General features: G+C 44.4%; 1 protein-coding gene across 1 annotated transcript in view; it reads right to left on the reverse strand.

Moving 5' to 3' along the window:
* Window positions 1–27,705, reverse strand: part of POLN (DNA polymerase nu) — a 270,736-nt gene that overhangs the window by 88,335 nt on the left and 154,696 nt on the right. The window contains exon 16 of the mRNA XM_075332945.1: window positions 4,165–4,247. Within this exon, the coding sequence (XP_075189060.1) occupies window positions 4,165–4,247 (83 nt within the window). The remainder of the gene's footprint in view (window positions 1–4,164; window positions 4,248–27,705) is intronic.

Consider the following 27,705-nt stretch of genomic DNA (forward strand, 5'->3'; position numbering starts at 1 on the left):
CTTTGCAGACGAAGATCAGTTGAATCAGAAGGCACGTTTATTGCACACATCTTCACAACAGTGGCAGTAAGCTGATAGCGTCGTTTCACAACTCCTGATGGGGGAACACCTCTTCTTGTCGTCTCCTCTCGTGGGGATGTGCCCGGCTACTCTACTTCACCTGGGCTCCCACTCCGGCTACCGGAGACCTGACCCACTCAAACCTGTTTCACCATAGAGGACACTTTCTCTTTCTCTGTTCTTCGTACGCTGTTCAGCTAGCTCCCACACCCTGCCCCCACTGCTCCTTCTCTCCTGTCCCGGACTCGACTGCCTCCAGACTCAACCTTTTTTTCTACCACTCTCTCTCCCTCCCCCTTCTTCTGCTGGCTCCTCCTTTCTCCTGCACTGTTTCTATGGGGACAGCCGTCCCACCCGGCCACTTTTGGGAAACCCACTAAAACAGTATAAACACAATTTATCATTAACATTAACATTACAACTTTATCTACCCCAGCATGGGGTATCTTCAAGGGGGGAAACTACTCCTCTTTGTAAGGGGACCGTCCACCCCTTACAACTTGCTCTTTTCAAAAATAATATAATCTACATTGATCAACATCTAAAGTTTTTTTGTAAAGAATACACCATGCCAGTAGAACAGTGTTTTACAAAAGATCCAAAGTTTATCAATATTAAACGTTTATTTTGCTCAAAACGTGATGATGATAATTAGAGGACAGCAATGACTGTAGCACAGAGAAAGATTATAAGTAATGTTTCTGCAGGTAACAGCAGTCCCCAATCAGTAGGACGTGCACCGGCCGTCGCTGTGAATGACTTCAGCACATCTACGGCCACAGGACATCACTAGTCTCTCACACTGCTCTGGTGGGATTTTGGGCTACTTTTCATCCAGTCTCTTCCAGTTCTTTGACTGTTGTGGGATTCTTGGCCATAACTTTGTCAACAAGGATTTTTCAGAGGTTTTCTATTGGGTCCAGATAAGGAATCTGGGAGGCCATTTTATTGTTTTGTTTTATGTTTCAAGGAACTGCTTTACCCGTTTTACTGTGTGACGGGGGCATTGTCCTGCATGAAAATTGGTGGCTGATTCAGTGATGAACGCAAGTAAGGAGCCACGTGTTGTTGAAGAAGGTTCTAATATACACTTGCATTCACTCTGCCATGTAGCTGTATGAGAGCTCCAACTCCTGCTGCAGAAAACATTCACCAAACCATGACACTTCCTCCACCACCTTTCACTGACTTCTTAACACGCTTTGGGTTTAGTCGTTCCCCAGTTTGTCGATGAACATAATGTTTCCCATCAGACCCAAATAAATTAAATTTCCTTTCATCACTAAAATGAATTGTGAACCACTTCTCTGTCCACACAACATGCTCCTCAACAATTCTTTCTGCTAATGAGAGGTTTGGTCACTGCAGAGTCAGCTTTCAGTCCAAATGCTCTTAAACGTTGTGACACTGTATGATGAGACAGATCCTTACCCTGTCCAGTGCTGAAGTGCCGAACAATTCCAGCTGCCGTGTTGAAATGATTACCCATGGAGATTCTCCACATTATCCTGTCCTCTCTTGCATTTGTCTTTAAAGAGCGACCAGCCTTCTTGGGGGATTACAAGAGTTTGTGAGGTTGTAAGGATGTAATATTCTCAAAATCACACATTTGGAATGACCAACTTATCTTGCTATGGCTTATAGGGTCACCCCTTTGGCCTTCATCTGGACAACCTGCTGCCAGAGGGTTTCAGTCACTATGGAATGGCACACCATTTTTGCAAAGTCAGTGCAATCTGGAAAGTTCAGCTGCTAGTTACATAGGGTTTCTCAGCTAAATAAGGAAATTAGCACCAGGTGCTGCCAGATTAACACCTATAATTTGCAGGTATCTGAAAGTGTTCTCTAATTTTGATTAGTCTTTGTCATTTATCTCATTTAAATTTTTATTATGCGCTTTACAATAAATTCAATTTATGACATAAGCTTAAAATATTGTGAGTTTACTCATGTTAGGATTTAGGATTAGAGCTGGGTGGACTCACAGTAAACTAGGACTGGCGGGTCCCTGCTAAATTTAAAAAAAAAAAAAATGGATGCAGTCCGGAATCTGGTACCCATATAAGTCTATGGGAATCAGAATCCGGAGATTAAAAATGTTGGTAGAAGGGATAGAGGGTAGGAGCGCGCGTGGTGTACTCACCAAAGATCCGTTATGGAGGGAAGCTGCTTCCAGGTCACACTTTCCCTTCCAGAGCAGACAAGTAACCGTCATAGAATATTCACTGCTTTCCCTGCCCACTGGCACATGTAATTGGTTGCAGTTAGATGCGCCCCAACCCTGAGTGACAGCTGACTGCAACCAATCACAGGCGCCAGGACGGCCGGTGGGCGGAGAAAGCCGTGCAAATGTCTGCAGGTCTGTATCATGGTATAAAAATAAATGAATAAATAAAACAATCGGCGTAGGGTCCCCCGTATTCTGATACCAGCAGAGATAAAACCCACGACTGCAGCTCTCAGCTGTCGGGCTTTATCATGGCTGTGCATCAAAATAAGGCCAGAGTCACACACTTGCTCGAGTCTCACATCACATCACCTGGCAGCCGTACAGTCTCTTTACAGGAGTGGGTCGGCTGCATGTATTTCTATGCATCTGCACACTCGTGTCTGAAGCGCATCAGTGCCGGGTGATGCGATGTGAAACTTGCACAAGTTTGTGACTCCGGCCTTACGTGCGCTCACACGAACCAGATGACTCCACACAAGTCTCGCATTGCATCACCTTGCAGCCTCGCACTCTCCAGATAGTAGCATAGAGCTCCATAGAAATACATGCAGCCGACCCGCTCCTGTCAGGAGAGTGTGTGGCTGCTTGATGATGCAATGCGAGACTCGCGCAAGTGTGACTCTGGCCTTACGGTGCACTCACACAAGCCGTATGACTCACACGATTATGAGATTGCATCTCCCGGCAGCCACACACTGTCCGGACACAAGCGTGCGGCTGCATAGAGCTACATGCAGCCGACCCGCTCCTGTCAGGAGAGTGTGTGCGACCGTGCTGTGTGATGCGATGCGAGACTCATGCAATTCCCTTGTAAGTGTGACTCCGGCATAAGAGTAACCGCATGCTGCTTTTTTTTTTCACTATTTAAATAAATAATTTTAAAACACCGATGTGAGGTCTCCCCAAATTTGATACCCAGCTAAGATAAAGCCCGACAGCTGGGGCTGGTATTCTCAGCCTGGGGAGGTCCAGCCTAAAAATAGCCTGCAGCTGCCCAGAATTAAATGTGACAATCCATTAAATGTGACAATCCCGGAGCTCTACCCCGCTCTTCCCATTTGCCCTGGTGCGGTGGAAATCGAGGTAATAAAGAGTTAATGGCAGCCCACAGCAGCCATTAAGTTCTGGATTAGTAATGGCAGCATCTATGACACCCCATCACTAAATTTGTAAGTGAAAGTAAATAAACGCAGACACCGAAAAAGTCTTTATTTGGAATAAAATACAAAACCCGCCCTCTTTCACCACTTTATTAACCCCAAAATACCCTGCAGGTCCGACGTAGTCCACACGAGGTCCCACGACGATTCCAGCCACGCTACATCTCTGTCACAGCAAGAAGCCATAGAGCAGCATAACCGCTCGCTGTGCGCTCCATGGAAAGAATGAATGAGCGATGACTGATTGCAGTCAGACGCAGTCACACAGGCTGGGGGCATATCTGACTGCAATCAATCACAGAGGACAGGCCTGCCGGTGGGCAGGGAAAGCAGTGTTGTGTGCATATGGACGAGCAATGATGAGCAGAGGCTACAGGAGCAGCATACAGCACCTCGGGAGCAGTTTACAGCTGCAAGAGAGCCTCGGTAAGTATGAAGTGCTCGCTTCATTTTTATTTTCTTCATTCTTCCTTTATTTATTTTTTAAACTTGTTGAGTGCCGGATCTGGATAAAACAGCCGGAATCCCGGGCCCGGAACTTGGGAAACTTTGAAACCACGCGGATACGGACTTTTACAGTCCGAGTCCGCCCAGCTCTACTTAGGATATAATCACATAGGACTACACAATGACATTATTATTTAGGAAATTGTGTGTGTTGTTCTCTAATATTGATCTCCAGTGTATATATAACGTTTTTCAGACTGTTCTTACCAATTCCATAGATGACGGAGTACACTACTCTCTTTGCTTGTTCTCGATCAGCTTGGGTAATATTTTCATAAGCTATATCTTTCCTGTGTAAAAAAACAAAAAAACAAATGTTCACTTACAATATAAACCAAACATTTTAAGCTGGAAGACTAGAAGATACTAAATTATGCTAAAAGCATGGCTGTCAATGCATTTTACATTTAAAGGGAGTGTTTTCAAGAATGAATCGCCCCACAGCCTTTCTGCTTACCAGGAAGCATTGTGCTCCTTATTGATTCACAGTTTGGATTGTAAAGCTATGATGTAAGGCACTGACAAAACGATCAGCATTCACAAAACAAACCGGCACCTATGATGTCTCCTCTGGTCCATATTCCTTTCAATGAACAAAATACTGGAGAGAATTTAGAACCTATCGAGAATCCACAATCCTCTGCCCCCCGTACTCCAAACCTCCATCAACAGAAACAGGTGGAGGCACAGATGAGGTAGACAACAAACTTTTTCGACAGGGATTTATGGACCACATTTGGAATGTGAAGCATCAGAGGAAGTCTTAATCTAAAGGCGACAGGATTAACAACCTCCAGGGCCAATAAATTTAGGAGCCAACTTCACTGATGGAACCTTTAGCTTAATATTTTTGGATGATAACCACACCTTATCACCTAAATTGAAGATGAGACCCACTGAACATTTCTAATTGGCCTTCCATTTTTGGTGACCCTGAGCCATCCCGATATTCTTCTGAACCTCCGACCAGACATCCCAAGTCCCTGTATAGTAATCTCTACTCCAGGAGACCCAGATCTCATCCTAGAGAATTCACCAAAATGAGGGAGAAAACCATAATTGCAAAAAAATACGAAGTTCTAGTGAACTGACTGACCCAACTATTAAAGGCAAGCTCAGCAAGAGGTAAATATGAAACCAGTGCTTCTGCTGAGCTGCAAAGAAACGCCTTAAAATTTGCTCCAATAAATTGATTGCTCTTTTCTGTCTAAAGAAGGCTTTACATGCTGCGGTGGTGGTGGCCGCAGCTTATAAGCCAAAAAAAGTGGTGACAGGTTCCCTTTAAGAAACTCTAAAAAAAATAAATCCTGAAAACATAATGTGCTAGCCAGTAACGGTTACTTTTCAAGACCAAACAGGGGGAAAAATATGGAATCACTCAATTATGAGGAAAATATGGAATCATGAAAAACAAACAAAAGAGCACTCCAATACATCACTAGTATTTTGTTGCACCACCTCTGGCTTTTATAACAGCTTGCAGTCTCTGAGGCATGGACTTAATGAGTGACAAACAGTCATCTTCATCAATCTGGCTCCAACTTTCTCTGATTGCTGTTGCCAGATCAGCTTTGCAGGTTGGAGCCTTGTCATGGACCATTTTCTTCAACTTCCACCAAAGATTTTCAATTGGATTGAGATCCGGATTATTTGCAGGCCATGACATTGACCTTGTGTGTCTTCTCTCAAGGAATGTTTTCACAGTTTTTGCTCTATGGCAGGATGCATTATCATCTTGAAAAATTATTTCATCATCCCCAAACATCCTTTCTATTGATGGGATAAGAAAAGTGTCCAAAATTTCAATGTAAACTTGGGCATTTATTGAAGATGTAATGACAGCCATCTCCCCAGTGCCTTTACCTGACAAGCAGCCCCATATCATCAATGACTGGAAATTTACATGTTCTCTTCAGGCAGTCATCTTTATAAATCTCAATGGAACAACAGAAAACAAAAGTTCCAGCATCATCACCTTGCCCAATGCAGATTTGTATCACTGAATATGAATAAGCATCACTGAATATAACTTTCATCCAGTCATCCACAGTCCACAATTGCTTTTCCTTAGCCCATTGTAACCTTGTTTTTTTTCTGTTTAGGTGTTAATGATGGCTTTTGTTTAGTTTTTCTAATAATAATAATAATAGCGCCATCATATTCTGCAGTGCTTTACAATTCAGGAGGATCATATACATATACATATCATATACATATACAAACAAGTAACAGTTATAGAAGATACAATATTTAAAGGGAAAAAAGGCAACTCTGCTCGTGAGAGTTTACAATCTACAATGAGATGGGGGAGGGGCAAGGTACAAGTGCTTATTTCTTTTTATGTATGTAAATCCCATTTCCTTTAGGCGATTTCTTACAGTTCGGTCACAGACATTGACTTCAGTTTCCTCCCATTCGTTCCTAATTTGTTTTGTTGTGCATTTCCTGTTTTGGAGACATATTGCTTTAAGTTTCCTGTCTTGACACTTTGATGTCTTCCTTGGTCTACCAGTATGTGTGCTTTAACCCCTTCACGACCGCGGGCAGTAAAATTACGTCCTATTTTAACGTGACTTAACGACCAGGGACGTAATTTTACGGCCTAAACTTCATTTGATTGCCGTAGCCATAGCAACGGCTTTCAAATGATGTCCCCTGCTGTTTCTTACAGCAGGGGACCTTTGCTTGACCCCAGGGGGGGTGGCATCGCCACCCCCTATCGACGATCGATGTGATTGGCTGTTCAAATCTGAACCGCCAACCACATTGTTTGCACTAATTTTGGCAAAAATAATGCCAGAATTACTGCGATACTGTGAGATCCGGCTATGATCTGCTCTAGCAGCTTCAACAAATCATAGCCGGAGCTCTAAAATGTCGCCCCCAGCCCCTGCAGCACTGATTGGAGCGATCGTGCTATGACGCGCAATCGCTCCAATCAGTGTGCAGTGGGGCGGTCTGATCTGCCGGTGGCCGCCCTCCCCAGGCCTGTGCTGGCCTGCGAGTCCTCCCCCAACATGTCTGCAGCGTGCAGTGGCTGGTACTTGTGGTACCACGCCACCGCTGCTGCCGCCGCCATCGCCGTATTGAGGTCACCGCTCCTGCTGCACGTGAGTACTGTGCTCACCTTGCAGCCCGTGCGCGCTCCCGTGGTGCCCCGTGCGCGTTCCCGTGATGGCCCCTGCCCGTGCCCCCCTGCAATCTGCCCCCCCACGCCCCGATCTGCCCCCCCGACATCCCGATCTGCTCCCCCCGCGATCTGACTGCCTCCCCCATTATCTCTATTCTGCTTCTGCAGCTCCCTCTCCGGTCTCCCCCTCTGCTCCCCGCCCCCTCTCCCCCTCTGCTCTTTCCCTCTGCTCTCCCCCTACCCCTCTGCTCTCCCCCGACGTCCTCTTACCTGTCTTCACCGGCTCGTCCGAGGTCTTAACTGGCCCGATCACCTCTGCCTCCATCGCTGGGTCCTTCCTGGGCATTCTGCTGATCTGCCTAACGTCCTGCCTGCTGCTCCTGTAAAGCTGTTCCTCTGCAGCTCTTCTGGTCAGTGATCCTCTGGGTACTGTGAGTATAACTTTTTTTTTTCCTGTATCCTGTCCATTTTTACACCTCATCTGTCCGTGCGTCCCGCCAAGCACTGATCAGGGATGCAGATAACGGATCGGCATCCCTGCTCAATTTTTGGTGTGACTTTTTTTTTTCCGTATCCCCAACGCTTTTTGTATCGCATCCGTCCGTGCGTCCCGCCAAGCGCTGATCAGGGATGCAGATAACGGATCGGCATCCCTGCTCAATTTTTGGCGTGACTTTTTTCCGTATCTGCGACGCTTTTTGTATCGCATCCGTCCGTGCGTCCCGCCAAGTGCTGATCAGGAATGCACATAACGTATCTGCATCCATGGTCAATTTTTGGCGTGACTTTTTTTTTCCGTATCCCCGACGCTTTTTGTATTTCATCCGACCGTGCGTCCTGCAGCAGTCGATCAGTGCACCGCGTCTGTGCGTTTGAAAAGTCAAATGGCGTTCCTTCTCTTCTGAGCCCTGCCATGCGCCCAAACAATTACTTTCCACCACATATGAGGTATCTACGTATTCAGGAAAAATTGCACAATACGTATTTATATATTTATGGCGCAGTTTTTCCTGATACCGTTGTAAAAAAAAAAAACTACCTGATTGATGCAAAAAATTTGTGGTTAAAAAAAAATAATTTTCACGGTTCAACGTTATCAACTTCTGTGGAGCCCCTGGGGGTACAAGGGGCTCACCAAATATCTAGATAAATTCCTTGAGGGGTCTAGTTCCAAAATTGGGGTAATTTGTGGGGGAGCTCCACTGTTTAGGCACCATAGGGGGTCTCCAAACGTGACATGGCGTCCACTAATGATTCCAATCAATTTTGCTGTCAAATGGCGTTCCTTCTCTTCTGAGCCCCACCATGCGCCCAAACAATTACTTTCCACCCCATATGAGGTATCTGCGTACTCAGGAGAAATTGCACAATACGTTTTATGGTGCATTTTTTCCTGATACCCTTGTGGAAAAAAAAGCTACCTGGTTCGAGTGACAGTTTTGTGGTGAAAAATAAAATTGTATTCCTGGCTCAACATTATCAACTTCTGTGGAGCCCCTTGGGGCTCGCTAAACATCTAGATAAACTCCTTGAGGGGTCTAGTTTCCAAAATGGAGTCACTTGTGGGGGAGCTCCACTGTTTAGGCACCACTGGGGGTCTCCAAACGTGACATGGCGTCCGCTAATGATTCCAACCAATTTTGCTGTCAAATGGCGTTCCTTCTCTTCTGAGCCCCGCCATGCACCCAAACAATTACTTTCCACCACATATGAGGTATCGCCGTACTCAGGAAAAAATGCACTATAAATTTCATGGTGAATTTTTTCCTGATACCCTTGTGAAAAAAAAGCTACCTAGTTGAAGCAACCGTTTTGTGGTAAAAAAAAAGTTTTTTCTTTTCACGGCTCAACGATATAAAGTTCTGTGAAGCCCCCAGGTGTTCAAAGTGGTCACCAAACATCTAGAAAAATTATTTGAGGGCTCTAGTTTCCAAAATGGGGTCACTTGTGGGGGAGCTCCATTGTTTAGGCACCTCAGGGGGTCTTCAAACCCGACATGGCGTCCGCTAATGAGTGCAGCTAATTTTGCACTCAAAAATTCAAATGGTGCTCCTTGCCTTCCGAGCCCTGCCGTGTGTCCAAACATTTGATTTCCACCACATATGAGGTATCTGCGTACTCAGGAGAAAAAGCACAATACATTTTATGGTGCATTTTTTTCTGATACCCTTGTGAAAAAAAAAGCTACTTAGTTGAAGCAACCGTTTTGTGGTAAAAAAATGTTTTTTCTTTTCACGGCTCAACGATATAAAGTTCTGTGAAGCCCCCAGGTGTTCAAAGTGCTCACCAAACATCTAGAAAAATTATTTGAGGGCTCTAGTTTCCAAAATGGGGTCACTTGAGGGGGAACTCCATTGTTTAGGCAACTAAGGGGGTCTTCAAACCCGACATGGCGTCCACTAATGAGTGCAGCCAATTTTGCGTTCAAAAATTCAAATGGCGCTCCTTCCCTTTCGACCTCTGCCATGCGCACAAACAATTGATTTTTACCACATATGGGGTATCAGCGGACTCAGGAGAAAATGCACAGTAAATTGTAGGGTGCACTTTCTCTTTTCTCCCTTGTAAAAATGAAAATGTTATGGCTAAAGTAACATTTTTGTGTTAAAAAGTAAAATTTTCATTTTTTCCTTCCACATTGCTTTGGTTCCTGTGAACCACCTAAAGGGTTAATAAACTTCTTGGATGTGGTTTTGAGCAGTGTGAGGGGTGCAGTTTTTAGAATGGGGTCACTTTTGGGTATTTTCTGTCACCTCGGCCTCTCAAAGTCACCTCAAATGTGATGTGGTCCCTAAAAAAAAATTATTTTGTAAATTTTGTTGGAAAAATGAGAAATTGCTGATGACCTTTGACCCCTTCTAACTTCCTAACGAAAAAAAATTTTGTTTCGAAAATTGCGCTGATGGAAAGTAGACAAGTGGGAAAGTTTATTTATTAACTATTTTGTGTGACATATCTCTCAGATTTATGGGCATAAATTTTCAAAGTTTGAAAATTGCGAAATTTTCATAATTTTCGCAAAATTTCCTAAATTTTCACAAATCAACGCAAAAAATATCGGCCTAAATTTACCACTGACATGAAGTATAATATGTCACGAAAAAACAATCTCAGAATCGCCAGGATCCGTTGAAGCGTTCCAGAGTTATAACCTGTCAAAGTGACACTGGTCAGAATTGCAAAAAATGGCCCGGTCATTAGGGTGTTTTAGTGGCCGGGGGTGAAGGGGTTAACAACCTTCCCATGTTGTTTGCATTTGGTATAGAGCCGACTGTAAACAACCAACATCTTTTGCAACATTTTGTGATGATTTAGGCTACTTTGACGCTGCGCCGGGCGGATGGAATGCTGCATGTAACGTTTTTATGAGCAGCGGAAACCTTTATTTTTCACTGCGCATGGTCTCTTTTTTTTTTTTTTAAATCACAAACTTTATTTTATTTCTCGGTGGCCGAACGTTCAGCTGAGCGCTCGGCCGCCGGCATGTCAGGGCACTCAGCTGAGCGCTCGGCCGCCGGCATGTCAGGGCACTCAGCTGAGCGCCCGGCCGCCGGCATGTGAGAGCGCTCAGCTGAGCGCTCGGCCACCGGCATGTGAGAGCGCTCGGCCGCCGGCATGTGAGAGCGCTCGGCCGCCGGCTATTAAGAGCGATCAGCTGATCGTTCACAATAGTCGGCTGCCGGTACTGTAAAGAAGAAAGAAAAAAAAAAAAAAAAAAATAACGCTTTCCGTTATTTTGTACGATCCGTAGCATTGCGTTGTGCCACTATATGCAACGCATCCGTTGCATCCGTCACACAACGCAATGCTACGGAAGCCGTCCAATGCAAGTGTGAAACTAGCCTTACCCTCTTAAGAGTTTGATAATCCTCTCCTTTGTTTCAATTCACATCTCTCGTGTTGGAGCCATAATTCTTGTCAATGTACTTGGTGCAACAGCTCTGCATGGTGTGATCACTCCTTTTTAGATGCAGACTAACGAGCAGATCTTATTTGATGCAGGTGTTAGTTTTGGGAATGAAAATTTATATAAATATGGTGATTCCATAATTTTTTCCTCATAATTGAGTGATTTCATAATTTTTCCCCATGTTTGGTCTTGAAAAGTAACCGTTACTGGCTAGCACATTATGTTTTCACGTTTTTTTTTAGTGTTTCTTAAAGCCAGCAAGTTAACATTTGTGCCATGTCTGTGATCTGCTTTTTTTAAACAAAAGTAAACAACTGAATGAACATCCTCAGAGCCAGATGATTCCATAATTTTTGCCAGGGGTTGTAGAGTATACATGTGTTACAGCAGGGGCCCACAGCTACTGCTTTCTAAGATAGCCCATTTCCCTGCCTGTTTAATCACAGGAGCAAATGTTTCTGTCTCGTCATCAGTCTTGTTAGCTCTTTATAATTTAAATCAGCGAAATATAAGCTCAGAGACCACCGGAGCTCCCTCATATGTCAATGACTTGATTTATGATGAGCTCAGAGGGATGGAGATGTAACAGAAACACTCACTCCTGTGATAAAAAAGCCAGGAAAATGTGATGTCAGAAAGCAGTAGGTCAGCATCCCTGCTGTGTTGTTGTATACTTATTTATCATAAGTGACTTATGCTTCCTTGATGGCCATGAGCATGTATGTATGTATGTATGTTGCAACCATGAAATGGAGCAGCTCTACATTGTTGGACACAGCAAATGAGACAGTTGACACAATCAATTGTGGAACTTTTTATTACTTCAAGACCTAAAGAATAAAACATAATTTGCTCTCAGGACAACCCTTTTACTGATACCTGAGCTTCCAAACTATAGGAACCCCACCAATCCTGAGACTTAAAAGGGCTACAACACTGCATCCCCGTCACAGCTTTTCTTTTGATACGTGGCTTTCCATTCCACTTGTTGCTTTGTGGCTCCATTCATGCAAGTAGGACTGGCTGTAGTACCCAAAGCACAGTTGGGTGGTTGGGAGTGCTGAAGGAAAAATTGAGAAGAAGATGAAGCACTGCAGCTCTCTCTTTCTTGGGATTGGCTGGGACCCCAAACATCCTATCCCCAGTAATCATTATGTGATTGCATATCCAAGCACTTTGCTATCATTAAGGTAGGAATATCTCTTTAATCCTAGTCCTTACTGTGATCCCGTCTCTAAAAACAAATCTGTACACTTTTCTTAGTGTCCAGGCACATGTAAAGGAGTTGTCCACTACTGGTAAATCTTTATCAATGGTCCCTTGGTGCTGCAAAAGTTAAAAGAAAAAATCTATGCTTACTTCCTCTGCTCTCAGCTCGCCTGTGTATGTAGGAGGGTTAAGCACATCCCTGCAGAAGTAGCTGGTATACTGATGGTATATGTATATTGTGTAAAATATAAGTGTAATGTATAATGTGCATGTGAATTGTATAAAAAGCCACCAAGTGGCAGTGTTGTAGCACGGCTGTCCTGGCACCTGGGTGGGCAGGGAGAGAGGAATGGGAGGGGAGTAGGTTATATAAAAAGGAAGTGATAGAGGGAAGGAAAAAGGAGAGTCCCTGAGGAGGTTTGCTGATAAGAACCCCAATTTGAAGATTCTGACCCTAAGGGTCACCCCTACAGCTGTGACACGCGGGATCCGTCTGGATTGTTGAACTACATCCCCAGGAAGAGGGGTTGAGTCTGACAGTCGGGGGTCTGGCGTCCGTATTACCTGGGCTAGTGATACCCAACCATTTCCTCACTAACCGAAGGTCAGGGCGCCCTCAAGGAGAAGGGTATGGCTGGATGGCCTGGGCACGGATAGGAGATCTCTGTCGGTTGTGGTCCTTCTTACGTGTTAGAGTCCCCCGTGGGTGGGATGAAGTGGCTCAATGGACTTAATGAACCGGTCGGTGCCAGTGTGAAGTATAGTGAAGGACTGAGAGGCTTAGAGGTGACAGACAGAACCCAGGTGCCGGGAATACGGACTTCTGCTATATTCTGTATGAGAAGGAGTGAAAGTAACCTCTATGGGAAGTGTACCGTACTAGCAAAGCGCAGACAAAAGTGTTGCCAAGGTTGAAGAAAAATAAAATGTTTAAGAGAAGAACCCTTATTTGGACTTTATTGACTGAAAGCGACAAAGCAATGTCACGTGAACGGTTACAAAGTTCTCCTGTGTGTGGTGCGGCAACGGGGAGGCGAGGGGTTAATTACAGGCTGTGCTTTGACCTGTCGTCCCCTTCTATCACGACTACAACTACCACACGTTCTCCACTGGTCTGATGACATAGACAATGTCAAGTTACAGCTAATGCTAATCAGTCTGCAGCCGTCATAATTCCATATGAGTCTAAGAACATTGTTTCTTCCAGTCATACAGGATAGTGACAGTTTCAATATGTGACGGGGTATGCAACAGAGCAGTAAGGGACACCAGACCGATGAAGAATCCAAGAAGATTTAATGAGGCAGGGAGCATAAAACATCCAATATCCAAATGGTTCTTTAGAGTCCACACAAAGGAAACAGATCTGGGGCAATCTGACGCCAAGGAGAATGCAACAGTCCTCAGATGTGTTCCCTAAATCCAGCAGCGTGGCAGCTGATCCTCAATGTCCAATCGTCCATATACGGGCAAAAAGGAGCTGGCCTCAGCACAGGTCCTCGCCCTTCACCCAACAAAGCATAACTAAACTAAAAAACATGTGGCTGAATCTCCCACCTCTCCTTAGATCCACCCCCTTAACATTTGCTACTTGTAGCTACTAGTTAGAAAGAAGTTCCTAGACACAGTCTCCAGAGATTGTGTACTAGGGAAGCGCCCTGCAGAGGAGAACAATATATATGCAACCCCCACCAAATCAAGGACAATAGCTACTGCTGAAGCCTGATTGCAATATGATACAGGCTGGGGGGATATAATGTTACACAATAGAAGCGGACTGCCTGCATTGGTCAAGTGACATTAAGAGACCGGTGGAGGACAAACAGCTGAAAGCTCAGCAGCAGCGCTGGTGTAGCAGTTAAATAATATTGCTCTTCTTTTTATATAGCATATTGGGTCCAAAAATAAGGGATTATCTAGTATTAATTCCCCAGTAGTGTAACTTTGTAATATTCCAAACTAGTCACTAGGAATGCTTTATGACCGGTGGGTGTCTCATCTCAGGGACCTCTACCAATCCTGAGAGGGGTAATAGTGAAAAGGATATATCACTAAAACATTTTATCCCACCCTTCCACCTTGCTACACAAGGAATTTCAGTGTGACCCTATTCAAGTGAATGGGGCCGGTAAAGTCTCCTACACATCCTGGAGGCCAGAAGTGCAGCTATGGGACTGCAGCTATAAACCAGCCTTGTGTATTCTTCATGCTTAGGTTCAGGTCTAGCCCCAAAATCCAGAACCATTCCGATCATATGTTTACGGCATATCCTAGCAATTGCCAAATGCCAACTCTTCTATAAGGGCAGATCACAAACGCTCCACCACCAATGTGGCCACATGGGTATTTTCAGTAGAGATGGGAGAGCACTCAAATGCTTGGGTTCTGACAGACAGAGAGATCCTTTTTGTCTATTCCCTCGTCTGTCTACCTTTCCTCGTGTTTTAATAGTGCAGTGGTCGGACTAGTGCCCTCGCCAGCCATCTCACTAGTCAGGGTGAGGTTAGGGCAAGCAAGGGCCCAGGCACATGATTGGCGATGAGGTGAAAGAACCCATATAGGAACTTTAGGGAGATTAGCGAACAACCTCAGGTGAGTGCAGGAGGTGTCCCCTTTTCCCTAGCGTCAGGGCCCACAATTGCTATTGTGTCCCCTGTGTATTTTGCCAGACATTCCTTGGTCCATGCTGTAAAGCCATGTGATCGGACATCCCCCTAGTCCGAGTGTGACAGGTATTCAATCATTCCTGTCTTCACTTCAACTCACAAAACAACCTGGAGGAATGAACGCATATGAACTTTTCCTGAGAAATGTGAATTAAATTAATTTTGTTACTTTTCGTCTTCTAATCTGCAGATCAGAAAAGCTACAATTCCCCACGCTCTAGGAATCAAACACGGCCATAGATGACTTCATTATATTTCACAGTTTGACATTTCGGTGTCTGTTTTCTCTGATTTATTATTTGTGTCGTCGCTATCAACAATTTCCTGCTTGACATATCAGGCTGCCTTGGTACTGAGCTAAAAAAACATTATGTTCTGCCGGATTCTTTGATCTGTGCTGAACTATGGAGGTGCAGGAAAGACATACAGCCCACACACCTTCCCGAGCCTGAAAAACTGCTGAATAACTATCAGATATGGTCTACTTTCGGCCAAATAAAGAGAGGGGGTCCGCGTGCTATTTCCTTGTTTGTAAACTCACATATTGTTAGGTAGATGGACACTGCATGAGACGGCCATTTGCCTATAAGGGGATTCTTTGCTCCGGTGCGGTGTTATTAAAATATACCTACTTCTTTTTAAGCTGATTGGGGGAAACCTGAAATGATACTTCAGCCTTCCACTAATGGACACGTAATTATCCACTTACTATTGAGAAGATGTAGTATTACACTCAGCAACCTGGAAACAAAACATTTAAGGTGAAGCTCCTTTATTCAGAAAGTTTACAATCGAAAAAGAGTCATTGAGTTTAATTTACAGCAATTTTCTCTTAGCTTCGAAAACGACCCCTTTTGTTAATGTCTGTGCAGGGTATTTGAGGTTTTTTTTTAGGGGTCTAGCGCTTATTAGGAGATCACTGGGTATTCTGCTGCTGGGATTTTTTATTTACAGAAATTGTTAAAATTTTCCTGCACCACCACCACCAGGGAAAATGAAGTATTCCTCTAGCCTCATGTTATTTGCTAACCCCTTCATATGTTATTCGCTAACCCCTTCACATGTTATTCGCTAACCCCTTCACCACCCATCGATTTTCTGTTTTTCGTTTTTTCCTCCCCTTCTTCCAAGAGCCATAACGATTACATTTTTCCATCAATATTGCCATATGAGGACTTTTTTTTTTTTACTTTTGAATTACACCATTCATTCTGCCCCATATTGTACTGGAAAATGAAAAAAAAAATTCCAGATGCGGTGCACTTGCAAAACATAATTACAAATCCATGATTTTTTTTTTTGTTTTTTTATTTACCATGTTTAGCATATGGTAAAACTGACCCAGGAATATGATTCCCCTGGTCAATATGAGTTTGTAGATGCCAAATATGTATAGCATTGCTCTGACCAGGACAAGCGATTGGATAGTACAGTTATAAAGTCCCCTAGGGGGACAAGTAAAATCAATTAAACAGTTTAAAGAAAAATATGATCAAATATATAAAAAAAAACCCTAAAAGTTCAAATTTCCCCCCTTTTGCCCCAATGACAATAAAACAATTAAAAAAATTCACATATTTGGTATCACCCCATTAAAATGTCAGATCTATCAAAATATAAAATCAATTCATCTGATCAGTACACAGTAAAGCGATAGCAAAATTGCAAAGGCCAAAAATATGGGGGGTTTTGTTTCCTAAACAAATAGGAATAACGTTTGGAACACCATTCTAAGTCCGAACTGGGTGCAAAAACCTAAAAAAACATCACTATGGGGAGATAAGGTATGCACACCAGTGACTATGTAAGGGGAATACATGAAATAGCAGAAACTGCTGTGTGAATACTGACTTGAAAAATCCAATAGCTATATGTAAGAGTGAAAATGTGAAAAATGGAATCTGCATTACCTTATCTCCCCATAGTGATGTTTTTTTAGGTTTTTGCACCCAGTTCGGACTTAGAATGGTGTTCCAAACGTTATTCCTATTTGTTAGTATTTTTTCGTTTGTGAACCCTCCCCAACCACACCTATTGCCAATCCATATCATACGCATAAATAGCCTGGGTCTCAGCTTCCCATACACGGTAAGTTTTTTAACTGCATGAGAGGACACACACAAGCTAGGGACCGCAACGTAGAGAAATACTTTGGCGTAGTGTTGGGGCTCTATTGCATTGATCAATTCAGTAGCTAAATTTCTCTTGATTCATATGTTCATGGCAGTAATGCAGATTCCATTTTTCACATTTTCACTCTTACATATAGCTATTGGATTTTTCAAGTCAGTATTCACACAGCAGTTTCTGCTATTTCATGTATTCCCCTTACATAGTCACTGGTGTGCATACCTTATCTCCCCATAGTGTTGTTTCCTAAACATTGAATTAAAATAAAATAATAGGTGATAAAAACATTGCATCTACCCAAAAATGGTATAATTAAAAACGTCAGCTCCAGACGCAAAGAATAAGACATCGTTGAGCTCCAGATCACGAAAAGTGAGAACGCTACGGGTCTCGGAAAATGGCAACAAAAGCACTAATTTATTTTTTTTTGACAAACTTCTGAATTTTTTTTTTGCCATTTAGATAAAAGTAAAAGTATACACGTGTGGTATCTACAAACTTGACTGTTACCGACCTGAGGCATCATACTGACACATCACTTTTACCATGAAGTGAACATGGTGAATTTAAAAAAAAAAAAAACATTGTAGAATTTTGCTTTTTTCATAATTTCTCCATATTTGGAATTTTTCCCCATTTTCGACTACACTATATGGTAAACCTAATTGTTTCATTCAAAAGTACAAAATGTCCTGCAAAAAATAAGCCCTCACGCGGCAAGATTGAAGGAAAAATTAAAAAAAGTTATGGCTCTCAGAAGAAGGGGAGGAAAAAATGAAAAATGGAAAATCACTCGGGGGTGAAGGGGTTAACAGAGAACGGTGAACTACATTATGGATTTTGAAAGATGCCAGTAACGCCATCCGAAAAAGACAACAGGATTAATGACCGCTGAAATTTTAACTTCAATGAAGGTATTTTAAGTTTAATGTTTTTGGAAGATAATAACTAACCACACCAGATCACCCACGCAGTGGTCCGGACCAGGCACACGTCTACAGTCAGCTGCGTGTTTATACTTAGAGCCCATAGAACGTAAATGCTGCTGAACCTTCCCCCCATGTACACAATAATGGTGAGACAAATAGGTCCTCCCCAGGTACTCCTGATGAGTGCTCCTCCTGAAAACGTACAGAACTGGGGAGGCCAACCATAGACACAAAAAAATGGTGATATCCCAGAAGATTCATGATGATGATTATCAATGGCAAATTCGCAGAGAGATAGGAAAGAGGACCACTCAAATGCAAAACAATGTAAATACTGTTCCAAATTCAGATTTATACGTTCAGTTTGCCCATTAGACTGATGGTGGAATGTCAAAAAATGAGATAGCTTAATCCCCAACCAAGAGCAAAAAGCTCTCAAAAATTTGGCAATAAATTGAGTTCCTTTATTCGAGACTATATTATGGGGAACTCAGTGGCGTTTGACAATCTCACGTATAGAACCTGGGCTAAGATCTTTGCATTTGGTAAGGATGGTAGGGCAATAAAATAGGTCATTTTGAAGACCTATCAATATCAAGCACCACCAAAATTACCATAATACCAGCAGAGGAGGGTAAATCCATTATAAAATCCATAGAAATGTCTGGCCATGGTTTGCTTTGAACACTCAAAGGCTGCCAACCTCCAGGACAGGAGTCAGACGCCTTAGAGGGCACACAGATGGCACAGGCCGACACATAGGTACCACATCCCTCTGGATCTTTGGCCACCAAAAGCAATGAAAAACAAGACCAAGCGTACCCTTAACTCCAGGGTGACCCGCCAGAACCGAATCATGATGTTCTAGATGGAATATTACTAAATAAGAAATATCAAGGTACTGCAGAGATATTGTTTGTGTCATCTATAAAGTCTTTACACTGTTACCATGTTATTTCCAAAATAGGGAGGCATCCTACTGAGAATTTTATTTATTTCTACATCCAGCAAGATAAATTCATCTCGATAAAAAATAATTTAGTTCTTAGATGATAGTCATTGAAGTAGGAATGCAGCTTACTGTCCTCACTATGTGGCCAGCAAATTGATTGTACAGATAGGTTGTATAAGAAACATTGGTATTTTCTTAGCAATTTAGTGATTATGCGATGCTCCATGAGAAGCCAGAGAATTGGAAGGCAAATTACTTTGAAAAACCTGAACCCAATGATTAAAAGTGTGAGTAGACATTGCATAGTGTTTTTACTCAGCTCCATTGCCCCGGTGTACAACCTCCGGCCCCTCGCCCTTAGTGTATAACATCTGTGCCCTCACCCCTGGTGAATAACCTCCGGCCCTTAACCCCCAATGTATTACATCCGGCCCCACTGCCCCTCCCCATGCCGTTTGCCTTTACTAACATGACAAAATAAGTTGTGAAGAGCTCACCGATACCAGTGTGGTCCTGTAATTCTGTAGGAGCCACCAGGCTAACAAGTCCATTCATGACATTTTTTCCTCCCAAATCTTCCCCCATCACCTGTGAGTGATATTATTGTGAAGTGGAAGGAACTTCCATGAAATGCAGACCAGGTAACTTAACAGAGCAGGGGGCCGAGCGCTGAGGAGCAGAGACAGAAAACTCACACTCTACTGACTCCATATGTTAAGATGACTTTGGGTTAGCGAGGAACTGGAGCTCCTAAGCTGTCCCACGAGCTAGGGGACTCTACGCTATCCCTAATCTCAGGGATACTTCTGATGGTGGAGAGGCTCTCCTTCCTGGCCCTGCTCTTAACCAGTCCTGACCTGATTCCCCTCCCCCAGTGAGGGATTGGACAAGAATGTGTTGAATCCACAGATAAAGACAAACAAGGGAAAAACTAAAACTCTGTCACACAACACACACACACAAGAAGGTAAAGACAATGTGAAGTCACTACTGGGGGAGCCGGACACTGGTGTGTGTAACAACACTATGGATCCACAAGGTGTCAGAGGAGTAATCACAAATTGATTACTCAGAGAAGTTGTACAAGCAGGGTCAGAGCTGGGAGGTCATGCAGTACGAGGGAGTAGGCGGAGTCGGTGTCAGGAGTGAGCCAGAGGTTGGGAACCGGGAGAGCAAGCTGTAGGGGGGGGGGCGCAGGGACAGAAAACAAACAGGGAGCAGGAGAGGGGACCAGAAGGTAAGACAAGATGGAGGGGACAGGAGTCAGGGAGGTTGGACTGAACAGGGAGGACAGAAGTCAGGGATGTCGGTTGAGGTAGCAGGCAGAATAAAGAGGACTTACAGGGACCAGGCATGCACGCTGCAGAGCAGGGCTATAACTGGCACTGCACCAATGGAGAGACATCCAGATAAAGCGGCGTGATCCCGGGAACGAGGCGCGAAAGGATAGGCTCCTCCCAGCAACGAAGCACAGGGAAACACTGACCGCAGGACCAGGTGATAAATACAACTCTGCACAGCAGAGTTAAAACTGAATCATGACAGACGATAACAGATTCAGGAGGAAAAACAAGAGCAGGAACGAAGCTACAAAACAACAGGGGTAAACTCCAAAACTGCAGCAAGCAATGAGCACAACTAAAGCACAACTTTCACCAGAGAGTCTGGGGCACCGCACCTCACTGACCAACACAGAATAAACTATAGCTGGCATGGGTAGAAGGATTCCAGCAGAATAAATAGGAGGGGAGCAAATGTAATAGGCCTCTCCATAACATGTGATTAAAGGAGAAAGATGACTAGCAGGTATTAACTCTTCCTAGCCTGCCTATGAATCCGCACACAGAAGGTCCAAGCCTGAATCTGTTTGTGTTCATCCCAGACACCAGAGAAACCATTGGGCAGAGTGTCAGAATCTGCAGAGACTAATGTCACCATGACAGTCGGCAAAGTTTGTGCAAAACTCTGTGTGACACCAAAATTGCAGAGTCCAGACCTCCTCTGATAACATGAGCACTATCACTGTGCCTGCCGGAATTGCCAAGTAGCTGTAGCCGTACATCAGTAAGTACAATGCCGAGTGTCGAATGGAGCGGTGCAAAGTCACCACCACTGGACTCTGAAGCAAAAGTGTTCCGTCCAGTGATGGTTCACACTGCTCTATCTGGTGTCTGACTTTGGTGATTCCAGGAGAACGTTACCCACCTGACTACATTGTGCTGTACAGTTTTATTCAGGAGGATAATAATATGGTGTTGTTTTTCAGGGGTTGACCTCAGCCGCTTACTGAAATTAAATCTTAATACTTCAGCACAAGACATTTTGGACCATTGTAGCTTCCAACGTTGTGTGAACAGTTTGGGGAAGGCCGTGTTCTGTTCGCTGTGACTGTGGCTAGTGCACGAGATCCATAAAGACAGGGTTGGGGAGTTTCAGGAATAATTTGACTAGCTGCAGAGCCTGGACCTCAAACCTTTGGAATGATCTAGAATGGAGACACACAGCTCTGGCAAAAATTAAGAGACCACTGCAAAATTGACAGTTTTTCTGATTTTTCTCTTAACCCCTTCACCCCCGGCCACTAAAACACCCTAATGACCGGGCCATTTTTTGCAATTCTGACCAGTGTCACTTTGACAGGTTATAACTCTGGAACGCTTCAACGGATCCTGGTGATTCTGAGATTGTTTTTTCGTGACATATTGTACTTCATGTCAGTGGTAAATGTAAACCGATAATTTTTGCGTTTATTTGTGAAAATTTAGGAAATTTTGCAAAAAGTTTGAAAATTTCGCAATTTTCAAACTTTTAAAATTTATGCCCATAAATCTGAGAGATATGTCACACATAATAGTTACTAAATAACATTTCCCACTTGTGTACTTTACATCAGCACAATTTTCGAAACAAATTTTTTTTTCGTTAGGAAGTTAGAAGGGGTCAAAGGTCATCAGCGATTTCTCATTTTTCCAACAAAATTTAGAAAATAATTTTTTTAGGGACCACATCACATTTGAAGTGACTTTGAGAGGCCGAGGTGACAGAAAATACCCAAAAGTGACCCCCATTCTAAAAACTGCACCCCTCACACTGCTCAAAACCACATCCAAGAAGTTTATTAACCCTTTAGGTGCTTCACAGGAACCAAAGCAATGTGGAAGGAAAAAATGAAAATTTTACTTTTTAACACAAAAATGTTACTTTAGCCATAAAATTTTCATTTTCACAAGGGAGAAAAGAGAAAGTGCACCCTACAATTTATAGTGCAATTTCTCCTGAGTACGCTGATACCCCATATGTGGTAAAAATCAATTGTTTGTGCGCATGGCAGAGGTCGAAAGGGAAGGAGCGCCATTTGAATTTTTGAACGCAAAATTAGCTGCACTCATTAGTGGACGCCATGTCGGGTTTGAAGACCCCCTGAGGTGCCTAAACAGTGGAGCTCCCCCACAAGTGACCCCATTTTGGAAACTAGAACCCTCAAATAATTTTTCTAGATGTTTGGTGAGCACTTTGAACACCTGGGGCTTCACAGAAGTTTATAACGTTGAGCCGTGAAAAGAAAAAAATTTTTTTTTACCACAAAACTGTTGCTTCAACTAGGTAGCTTTTTTTTCCACAAGGGTATCAGGAAAAAATGCACCATAAAATGTATTGTGCATTTTCTCCTGAGTACGCAGATACCTCATATGTGGTGGAAATCAAATGTTTGGACACACGGCAGTGCTCGGAAGGCAAGGAGCGCCATTTGAATTTTTGAGTGCAAAATTAGCTGCACTCATTAGCAGACGCCATGTCGGGTTTGAAGACCCCCTGAGGTGCCTAAAACAATGGAGCTCCCCCACAAGTGACCCCATTTTGGAAACTAGAACCCTCAAGGAGTTTATCTAGATCAGGGGTGGGCAATTAATTTTCCCATGGGGCCGCATGAGAAATTGTGATTGGTTTAGAGGGCCGGACTAATATAATTACCTCAGTTCTACCCAATATACTACATCACTACACCTTCTCCATATACTACACCTGTAATAAACTACACCACTACACCCCTATATACTACACCTGTATTATACTACACTCCCTCCGTATACCTGTAATATACTACACCCCCATATACACCTGTATTATACTACACCACTATATAATACACCTCCGATATACTACATCATTACACCCCTATATACTACACCTGTAATATAGTACACCTCCATATAGCACACCTGTAATATACTACACCTCCATATAGCACACTTGTAATATACTACACCTCCATATAGCACACCTGTAATATACTACACCTCCATATAGCACACCTGTAATATACTACACCTCCATATAGCACACCTGTAATATACTACATCACTACACCACTATATAGCACACCTGTAACATACTACAACTCCATATGGTACACCTGTAATATACTACATCACTACACCCCTATATACACCTGTAATATACTACATCACTACACCCCATATACTACACCTGTAATATACTACACCTCCATATAGCACACCTGTAATATACTACACCTCCATATAGCACACCTGTAATATACTACACCTCCATATAGCAAACCTGTAATATACTACATCACTACACCCCTATATAGCACACCTGTAATATACTACGCCTCCATATAGTACACCTGTAATATACTACGCCTCCATATAGTACACCTGTAATATACTACACCTCCATATAGCACACCTGTAATATACTATACCTCCATATAGCACACCTGTAATATACTACACCTCCATATAGTACACCTGTAATATACTACACTCCTATATAGCACACCTGTAATATACTACACCCCTATATAGCACACCTGTAATATACTACACCCCTATATAGCACACCTGTAATATACTACACCTCCATATAGCACACCTGTAATATACTACATCACTACACCCCTATATAGCACACCTGTAATATACTACGCCTCCATATAGTACACCTGTAATATACTACACCTCCATATAGCACACCTGTAATATACTACACCTCCATATAGCACACCTGTAATATACTACACCTCCATATAGCACACCTGTAATATACTACACCTCCATATAGCACACCTGTAATATACTACATCACTACACCCCTATATAGCACACCTGTAATATACTACGCCTCCATATAGTACACCTGTAATATACTACACCTCCATATAGCACACCTGTAATATACTACACCTCCATATAGCACACCTGTAATATACTACACCTCCATATAGTACACCTGTAATATACTACACCTCCATATAGCACACCTGTAATATACTACACCTCCATATAGCACACCTGTAATATACTACACCTCCATATAGCACACCTGTAATATACTACACCTCCATATAGCACACCTGTAATATACTACATCACTATACCCCCATATACTACACCACTAGCCTGCACCCCCATATCACACACACTACACCCCCATATGTCACACACCATGCCCACATATCTCACCCTGCCTGTACCCCAACTTACCCCTCTCAAACACTCTGCACCCTTCACATCCTTCTGTCAGTCTGCAGCCCTCATATCCCACTCACCCTGCAGCCCCCCTCCCCCTCATGTCCCCTCTTTTCTCATTACCAGTCATCATGTGTCCACATCTCCTTCAGCATTCAGCATGTCTTGCTTTCTGCCCGGCATCCTGTGTCTCCTCCCACAGTCACATGGGCGTGACATCGTCGCAGGTCCTGCAGCATGAATTATTCCGTCTGCTGTGCTGCTTCTTCTCCTGCCCGGCGGGAACTTTTGAAATGACACACGCAGCGCAGTACTGACAGCGTCAGAGCGCGCGTGTGTCACTGACAATTAGTGCCGGCAGGGAACAGAGGAAAGACGCCTGCGTTCCGCTGCCTGCACTGACTGTGCGGACCTGCACAGGATCTCTTCCTGCTCGGCACGCTGCAGCCCGGCTCCACTGCACCGGCTGAAGACGGGCGGGCCGGTCACAGAGAGCAGGCGGGCCGGATGTGGCCCGCGGGCCGCCCCTTGCCCAGGTCTGATCTAGATGTTTAGCGAGCCCCAAGGGGCTCCACAGAAGTTGATAATGTTGAGCCATGAATACAATTTTTTTTTCACCACAAAACTTGAACCAGGTAGCTTTTTTTTCCACAAGGGTATCAGGAAAAAAATGCACCATAAAACGTATTGTGCAATTTCTCCTGAGTACGCAGATACCTCATATGTGGTGGAAAGTAATTGTTTGGGCGCATGGCAGGGCTCAGAAGAGAAGGAGCGCCATTTGACAGCAAAATTGGTTGGAATCATTAGCGGACGCCATGTCACGTTTAGAGACCCCCTATGGTGCCTAAACAGTAGAGCTTCCCCACAAATTACCCCATTTCGGAACTAGACCCCTCAAGGAATTTATCTAGATGTTTGGTGAGCCCCTTGTACCTCCAGGGGCTCCACAGAAGTTGATAACGTTGAACCGTGAAAATTATTATTTTTTTTTAACCACAAAATTTTTGTATCAACCAGGTAGCTTTTTTTTTTACAACGGTATCAGGAAAAAATGTACCATAAAACATATTGTGCAATTCTTCCTGAGTACGTAGATACCTCACATGTGGTGGAAATAAATTGTTTGGGCACATGGTGGGGTTCAGAAGAGAAGGAACGCCATTTAACTTTTCAAACGCACAGACACGGTGCACTGATCGGCCGCTGCAGGATGCACGGTCGGATGAGATACAAAAAGCGTTGGGGATACGGAAAAAAAAAGGTCACGCCAAAAATTGAGCAGGGATGCCGATCAGTTATGTGCATCCCTGATCAGCGCTCGGCGGGATGCACTGACGGATGCGATACAAAAAGCATCGCGAATACGGAAAAAAGTCACGCCAAAAACTGACCACGGATGCAGATCCGTTATGTGCATCCCTGATCAGCGCTCGGCGGGACGCACGGACGGACGCGATACAAAAAGCGTCGCGAATACGGAAAAAAGTCACGCCAAAAATTGAGCAGGGATGCCGATCCGTTATGTGCATCCCTGATCAGCGCTTGTCGGGACGCACGGACGGACGCGATACAAAAAGCGTCGCGAATACGGAAAAAAGTCACGCCAAAAATTGAGCAGGGATGTCGATCCGTTATGTGCATCGCTGATCAGCGCTCGGCGGGACGCACGGACGGATGCGATACAAAAAGCATCGCGAATACGGAAAAAAGTCACGCCAAAAACTGACCACGGATGCAGATCCGTTATCTGCATCCCTGATCAGCGCTCGGCGGGACGCACGGACGGACGCGATACAAAAAGCGTCGCGAATACAGAAAAAAGTCACGCCAAAAATTGAGCAGGGATGCCGATCCGTTATGTGCATCCCTGATCAGCGCTTGTCGGGACGCACGGACGGATGCGATACAAAAAGCATCGCGAATACGGAAAAAAGTCACGCCAAAAATTGAGCAGGGATGTCGATCCGTTATGTGCATCGCTGATCAGCGCTCGGCGGGACGCACGGACGGATGAGATACAAAAAGCATCGCGAATACGGAAAAAAGTCACGCCAAAAACTGACCACGGATGCAGATCCGTTATGTGCATCCCTGATCAGCGCTCGGCGGGACGCACGGACGGACGCGATACAAAAAGCGTCGCGAATACGGAAAAAAGTCACGCCAAAAATTGAGCAGGGATGCAGATCCGTTATGTGCATCCCTGATCAGCGCTTGTCGGGACGCACGGACGAATGCGATACAAAAAGCATCGCGAATACGGAAAAAAGTCACGCCAAAAACTGACCACGGATGCAGATCCGTTATCTGCATCCCTGATCAGCGCTTGGCGGGACGCACGGACGGATGAAGTGTAAAAATGGACAGGATACAAGAAAAAAAAAAGTTATACTCACAGTACCAAGAGGATCACTGACCAGAAGAGCTGCAGAGGAACAAGAAGGCAGTGAGATAGAGAGCTTTACACCAGCAGCAGGCAGGACGTTGGAAAGATCAGCAGAAGGACCCAGCGATGGAGGCAGATGTGATCGGGCCAGTGAAGACCTCGGATGACCCGTGAAGGCAGGTAAGAGGACGTCGGGGGTTGGGGGGGCACAGGGGGATGGGGAGAGGGAGAGCAGAGGGGGCGGAGAAGCAAAGGCAGAAGGAAGGAACCTTGGAAGCAGAATAGAGATGACAGAGGAGGCAGGCAGATCGCATGGGTAGCAGATCGGGATGCCGGGGGGCAGATCGGGGCGTAGGGGGGCAGATCGGGGGGGGCACGGGCAGGGACCTTCATGGGAGCGTGCAGGGGCCTTCACGGGAGCGCGCAGGGGCCTTCACGGGAGCGCGCAGGGAGCGGAATACTTACCATTGGAGCAGGAGCGGCGGTAACATCAGAGGCGGCGGCAGCAGCAGCGGTGGCGTGGTACCAAAAGTACCAGCCACTCCACGCTGCAGACATGTTGGGGGAGGGTCCCCAGACCAGGACAGGCCTGGGGAGGGCGGCCACCCGCAGATCAGACCGCCCCACTGCACACTGATTGGAGCGATTGCGCGTCATAGCACGATCGCTCCAATCAGTGCTGCAGGGGCTGGGGGCGACATGTTGGAGATCCATCTATGATCTGCTGTAGCTGCTACAATAATTCATAGCAGGATCTCATAGTATCGCACTAATTCGGGCATTATTTTTGCCGAAATTAGTGCGAACGATGTGGTTGGCGGTTCAGATTTGAATAGCCAATCACATCGATTGCCTATGGGGGGTGGCGATGCCACCCTCCCTGGGGTGAAGCAAAGGTCCCCTGCTGTAAGAAACAGCAGGGGACATCATTTGAAAGC

This window comes from Anomaloglossus baeobatrachus, chromosome 1, assembly GCF_048569485.1.
Source record: "Anomaloglossus baeobatrachus isolate aAnoBae1 chromosome 1, aAnoBae1.hap1, whole genome shotgun sequence".
NCBI classification, from domain to species: domain Eukaryota; kingdom Metazoa; phylum Chordata; class Amphibia; order Anura; family Aromobatidae; genus Anomaloglossus; species Anomaloglossus baeobatrachus.